General features: G+C 36.4%; 1 protein-coding gene across 2 annotated transcripts in view; it reads right to left on the bottom strand.

Annotated features, from left to right (window-relative positions):
* Positions 1 to 1,116: 1,116 nt before the first annotated feature.
* Positions 1,117 to 6,449, bottom strand: part of SCG2 (secretogranin II) — a 6,050-nt gene continuing 717 nt past the window's right edge. The window contains exons 1-2 of one of the 2 annotated variants that reach the window (XM_011364093.1): positions 6,404 to 6,435; positions 1,330 to 3,479 (exon numbers count right to left, since the gene is read on the bottom strand). In XM_011364093.1, the coding sequence (XP_011362395.1) occupies positions 1,609 to 3,465 (1,857 nt within the window). In that variant the 5' untranslated portion in view covers positions 3,466 to 3,479; positions 6,404 to 6,435 and the 3' untranslated portion in view covers positions 1,330 to 1,608. Of the gene's footprint in view, positions 3,480 to 6,403; positions 6,436 to 6,449 lie in introns of those variants that run through there. The other variant, XM_011364092.1, reaches the window with a different exon arrangement.

The raw sequence follows: 6,449 nt of genomic DNA, 5'->3' as shown, positions 1-6,449 counted from the left end.
ATTATAAAGTAGGAAAATCTATATTTAGTGTTTTCCCCCAAGATATGCCGTCCCTCTAATTGCCTTCTGCCCGTTCACTTATCTCCACTCCTTGACCACCACCCCACACACACACACTCACACAGACACACACACACAGGTGCCCTCACTTGAAAGCGACCCATACTGTGACCTTATGAGCCCCTCACCATCCCACATCCAAAGTCCCAACTCTCAGCTGACAGGCCGTTTCCCAGAGTCAGCAGTTAGGAACACAGGCTTTGGCAACTCATCGATCTGGGTTATTTGACCTTTCCAACTTTTGTTTTTCCTTGTGTAAAAGAGGGAGAAGAGACTCTTGACAGTGGTAGAGTTGAGACCAGATAAAGTTAAGTGTGTAAAGTGTTTGATATTGTGCCTGGTGCACAATAAGCATTCAATAAATAGTAACTATTAGTTATTGCCTTGTTTTTATGAACATTGTTGTTTTGTTGCTCTTCTTATTTTCTTGCTGCCGTTGTTTTTGCTGTTGGTGATTTCCTCTTGATATGTGAGGATGCTGATATCTTCCCAGCCCCGAAGGGATGCACATGGTAACAATTATGCACTGCTTAGCCCAGTAGGGATTCTCTCTAGCACTAGGAAAAGAGAGAGGGCAGCTGGTGCTTGAGAGTAAATTTGGGGGTCCTTTAGCCCCTCTCAAAAACCATACAGAAGAGGCAGAAGACTTATATTCTAGGGACGAAAGTGACCTGGGAATAGGTAGGCTGCTTCCAAGTCTGTAGTTATTTCTGATTGCCCAGTACATGACCCTTTTTTTTTTCAGTGCTAATTATGGTTATGGAAGACTTAAGTGTTTTATTTCTATAAATCAAGGGTCAAAGGAATAAATATGGTGACGAAAAGACAAGAAATATTCCTAAATCATATATATATGAGAAAAACCTTAAGCAAGCATTAGGTAGTGGTCTATTAGAATAGGATGTTGCATTCTACAAGCATATAGCATGATCATATATTTACAATTCATTATTTCTTACCTGGGTTGACTGTGGAAAGTAATGATCTCCTCTTTTGGCTCCATACTGCTTGCTCCGTAGTCACTGCCTCTGGTTTTCCAGAATGAAGAGTCCAAAGTTGTCCAGAAATAACATTTATTAATCAACAATAAAACACGCAATAGAAAAGGCCTTATAAATAAAACTATATATTTATAATGCTTTATTTTTTTTTGCTTCAGTACTCCACAAAACACTACAGACAGTAACAAAATAATTCAATAAATATTAAAAACTTTCAAGAGAATAATAAGACACTCTTTATCATATGTGAGCATCAACAATCCCACAGCCATTAGATACACTATTAAACACTATCATAGATATCTTTCTTAAATGAGGAATATAATTACTTTTTTTTTATCCAGAAGTCATAACATTTACACAGATCAATACACAAGAGAACAACTCAGAGTAAGTGAAGCAGACATCCCAGTGAAATGGAATCATCTGCCTGTATATCATGTAAAGATATTACAGTGTTAACGGGATAGAAGTCAACACACTAAAGAGAACTGTTGGGGTGTCCTGGGGGCGGGAGGAGTGAAAGTAGGGCATTTAATGAAGCTGCTTACATATTTTCCATTGCTCTCTTAGCAATATGCTCCCTTCCCTTTTCTGCCTTTTCTTGGTTGAGGTATTCCAGCACTTTCATTAACAGATCTTCATCCAAGTACTGTCTGTTTGGGGTATCATCATTCTTCGGGGCCCCCACAGGAAGCCTTTTGCTTACCGAGGCCAGTTTGTCAGTCTCTGGAGAGCTGCCTTGATTTAAATGCTCTTTGATGGCCTGCTCGATTTGGTTCTCCTCCTGTAGGTCATCTTCAGATGAGACTGGGCCGGGAACTCGCTTCATCTGGTTTGAATTAATGATCTCAGGGTATTTAACTAGCATCCTGGCCAGGTACTCTCCTAAGTCTTGATCCTTGTCGTTCAGGTTTTCATATGCCATTTGCCTGTTTTCAACATCTGGCATCCAGGTACCTTTTGAAAGTTGATTTGCTTTAGATCTTCCAGGACCATAAGGGAGTCTCGGCAGAACCTTCTCTCGGTTATACTGACCAGGAAAATATGGAAGCTTTTGATTGGCATCACTCTCCATCCCTAAAAGATTTAAAACGTCCTCAACACTGAGTCCATCTGGTAGGGCCTCTATCACAGCACGAGCAGGTGTTTTAGGGTAGCCATTCTTGGAAAGCATCTTATTTTGGAACATACCTGGATGGTCTAAGTCAACCTCTGAGATATCATCGAGGTCAATGGGAAGTTCAAGCTCCTGCTCTGGTTCCACTGATCCATTTGGCTTCTCTCCAGTTTTGAGCATGTCGATTAAGTCTTCAGGGGGTATCTGTAAATTCCTTGAAATTTCAATCAGCTGATAAATAGACTGAGAATCAAGTGGTTTCTCAAAAAGCCTGGTTGCTCTTTCCCCGTTTTGCCCATTCTGTGACCTCCCACTTCCTGCGGCATTCACTAACCTTTTCAGATAGGCAATTACTTTGGAGACATCATCTGAGAGTTGATCTTTACTCTCTTTCCGGAGATCTTCATCCTGGAGGCCCAGCTGCCCTGAACGCTTCATTTCGTCATTGATTTGTTCATTTTTTTCTGTATTCTCTTTGCTGTCCCTTACCTCTTCCTGGGTCTGACTTTCTATTTTTTCCTCTACTGGGTTCCAATCTTCTCCCCCAACTACATCTTCATAGGCAATGTTGTTGGCCTTATAGATGTCATCTTCATCATCTGTGTAAAGTTTTTGCTCCTCGTCAACCCTCTCACGCTTCTGGTTGTTTGATCCTGTCAGTTTCCCCAGCTCTTGGAAGACAGACTCCAATGTAGCAAGACTTTGAGGAGTGTATTGTTCCTCCACGATTTCATTTGTGCGTTTGAAGGGGTTGTCCCTGGAATTCTCTTCATACATAGGAGGGAATCGCATGTGCTTGAGTTTTCTCTCGGGCCACTGTTGAGTCTCATAATCAGCTGGCATGTCAATTGGAAAGTTCTCTGAATTCAAGGCATAAGCTTTGTTTTCTTTCAGTGCAGACTGAGGCTCGTTTTCAGCCTGTCTCAAAGCTTCAAGTATTATCCTCATCCACTCATCTTCACTCAGGGAATCCCTTGAACTTTCTGGCAAGTGACTTTCATCACCATTTTCTTTTTGCTGAAGGGGAACAGAGACACCTTGGTAGGAATTATAGTCTGGGCTGCTTTCTTCTTTGCGAGCTTGTTGTCGGAGCTTTTCTATATACTCCAAAGCCCTAATCATTTCAGGACTGGGAAACCTTTGGACATTTTCTAATCTGAGGTCCGGTTCCTTCTGAAGTAGTTGGTTTCGATGAAATGAAGCTGCTTCAGCTCCAAAGATGAGGAAAATTAAAGGGATGAGAAACAGGGCTGCTCCAAGCTGATGACTCTTAGCTTCTGCCATGTTTGAAAGATTTCCTTAAAAATAGAAAACATGATTTAATACAAATGAAGCAGACTAGAAGAACCATATCAAAAGAAGTAATTGACCATCAAGGGGCCGGGAACATAGCAGAGATTACTTCACGTAAAACTTAGGGTGACTCTTTTTAAATCCATAAGTATTTCTTACATGATCTTCACAAGCTAACCATAGGAATCTAGCAAAATTGTTACCTCTTTGCATCAAATTTGCATGGCATTCATTTGGTTAAGATAATAACAGAAACACTAATACAAGGTTTCTCTAATTTTATTTTTTAATTTACAAAAACATGTAGTTTGCTTTCAGTATGCATTGTTTCCATTTAATAAAGACTTTCAAAAAATGAGTTTTAATTATCTTCTGTAGCATTCCTATTGAAATCACTGGGAAGATTAGTTGGCTGAATTTAAAACATGCATGGGGGGGAGAGAGAGAGAGAGAGAGAGAGAGAGAGAGAGAGAGAGAGAGAGAGACTAAATTATTTCCATAAGGTTGCATAAAAAAAAATGTGGTTTATTTCCTAAACTGACAATCTAATTTTATTATAGAAATGCAACAGCAGTGACATTATTATGTATGATAAAGTACTAATGCCTATCATATTACCTTGTGGTTGAGTAGAACTCACATACATTTTTCAGAAATAACTTATTCTCACCCTGATATGAGATTCAACTATCAATTTTGGAAACTGTATACATTAACAACCTCCACAACATGAATATTCTTAGGTCCCAGCTAGTAGGCTAACCTAATGAAGTTTCTTTCTGTCTAAACATATTAAAATAATAAATTAACCTGTTTTAAAATATCTGTGCTCCACATTTCTTCTAATAATCTTATTGTCAGTGTCTTGCAAATAGCAATCGTGGTTAAATTTTCCATCAGCCCTCAAGAGTGTATAGTAAATAATAACAGATGCTACAGAGAGAACATAAGTTTACTTAACCAGTCTATTTCTGAACTTATGTGTGTTCAGATTCAGCTTGACTTATGTCTATGTTTATTTTGGTATGGACCTGTGAAATCTTAAGTGACTCATACTGTTAAAGAATCTTAAAATAACCACTATGAAACTCCTAATTTAGATATACACAGACGATGTGTTGAATTCCTTCTACTTAAAAATTTTCATTCATTTTTTTCCCACTGCCTTATTCACATATGAATTAACACAGAGATTATTAGTTCTTATATGTTTTACATTTGGCATTACTAACATTGAACAATGATTTTAATACTTGAAATTTTGTTACAAATAAAATAAATGTAAAGGAAGTTTATAAGTCTGTCAATGATATCTTACCTGAATCATGGTTTTGTGATATATAAGCTCTTGGGTACAAGTTTCTGTTAGCTTAAATGTCAGTTGCAGAAATCATCATTGTTTACTCGGTCATATTGGTATTTAAGTAATGTTTCAGTTTTTAGTGCCCATAAATGATTGTAGTTATAGAAATTTCTTTAGAACAGATGCATATTTTTATTTAGATGATTAACCAGGCTACTTAATTTACTAAAAGAAAAATCTCTAAAAACATGTCAGAGAAAACGTCTACAATATTTACTATGAATCAATGTTTACTAAAAGAAATTTTATTCATAAATATTGAAGTCTAAATAAAACTACATCATACATTTTTATATTACTTCAGAATTAATTTAGGTTTGGTAATATATTTTCAACATTGGCACTTGAAATAGTGATTTTAAGAACCTTAGTAAACTTATTTTCTTTTAAACCATTATCCTGAAACATTCCTAACATATGACTTATGTACTTATATTTAAAATTGTTATCTTGTAGGTGGGCTTTGCTGTGGAGTTGGGGCAGAATACTCAATGCAGTTATTTAAAACTCAGCCTAACAAGTGCTACCTTTCAGTCATTTGTAAGGTTCAGTTTGAATGACATAGTTATTGCCTTTGAGTAAGACTCAGAGATTTTTTTTCTCAGGTAACTGCTCTTCTAAATAGTGAAGATGGTTTCAACAGCTCCGATATCCTATATAGGGTTTGGACTAAAGCCTCATAACTTAAGATTTCTTTTCTATCAAAATTAGACTTTGAGCATTGACAAATAAAGGTGAGTATACCTAATTTGAGCAATTCAACTAGTTAGGATACAGAAAAAGGAAACATTTGCCCCATTCAAAATTTTTAGCAAAATATTATACAACCTTTTTCAATTAAAGCATAATAATAATAGTTTATACAGTTATGTATGTTTCATCATGTGTTCAAAATTATCATCTCTCTGTAATTCATGGTCCTATTCAACCTACAACCCAAGATAATATTTCATCCTAAAGAAAGAAGCTTGTATTCAGGATCATTCTAACCATACTTTCCTGGGACTAAAATTAGGAAATAATAATGTAAACCCTTTCAGACTATACCAATTCAGAAAATTATTTTATATAGGTAGTTAATTTTGAGCTCTTGCAAGGTAAATGTCAGAGAAAAAAAAAATAGTTCCAAAATTGGCTGCCTCTATGACTAATATGTTTAACAGCCTTTGAATCACTGAAAACCTACTGTGAAAAATATTAAGCATGTAAATTATATCCCTGGCTTTGTATCTGGTTCTTGGGGAAAAATCAATACATTAAGGAAAGAATAAATATATCTCGGGTTTGGTTAACTTTACATTAATATGTGTATTGATACTAAATTTTTTAACTTTTTCACGCTTCTTACATATGACTACCTAAATAACATGGTAAATAAACATCCAACAAGTTGTATAAATCACAGATTCAATCACCTATGTACATTGGCTGATGAGCAGCAGGTTGCTATTCAGTTATTCTATAAATATAAGCTTGTCAAACGATATTTTTCTTCTCTGCTAGGAATTAAGACAAGAACAAGCAATTTAGAACTTTCCAGTAAATCAAAGGGAAAAGCAGTCTTACCTCTTTTTTATATGGCAGAGAAGGTCCACAGCATGCTCCTCCCGGT

This window comes from Pteropus vampyrus, unplaced genomic scaffold, assembly GCF_000151845.1.
Source record: "Pteropus vampyrus isolate Shadow unplaced genomic scaffold, Pvam_2.0 Scaffold93, whole genome shotgun sequence".
NCBI classification, from domain to species: domain Eukaryota; kingdom Metazoa; phylum Chordata; class Mammalia; order Chiroptera; family Pteropodidae; genus Pteropus; species Pteropus vampyrus.
Note: the sequence above shows the minus strand (reverse complement) of the source record. Positions and strands in the feature narration are given on the sequence as shown.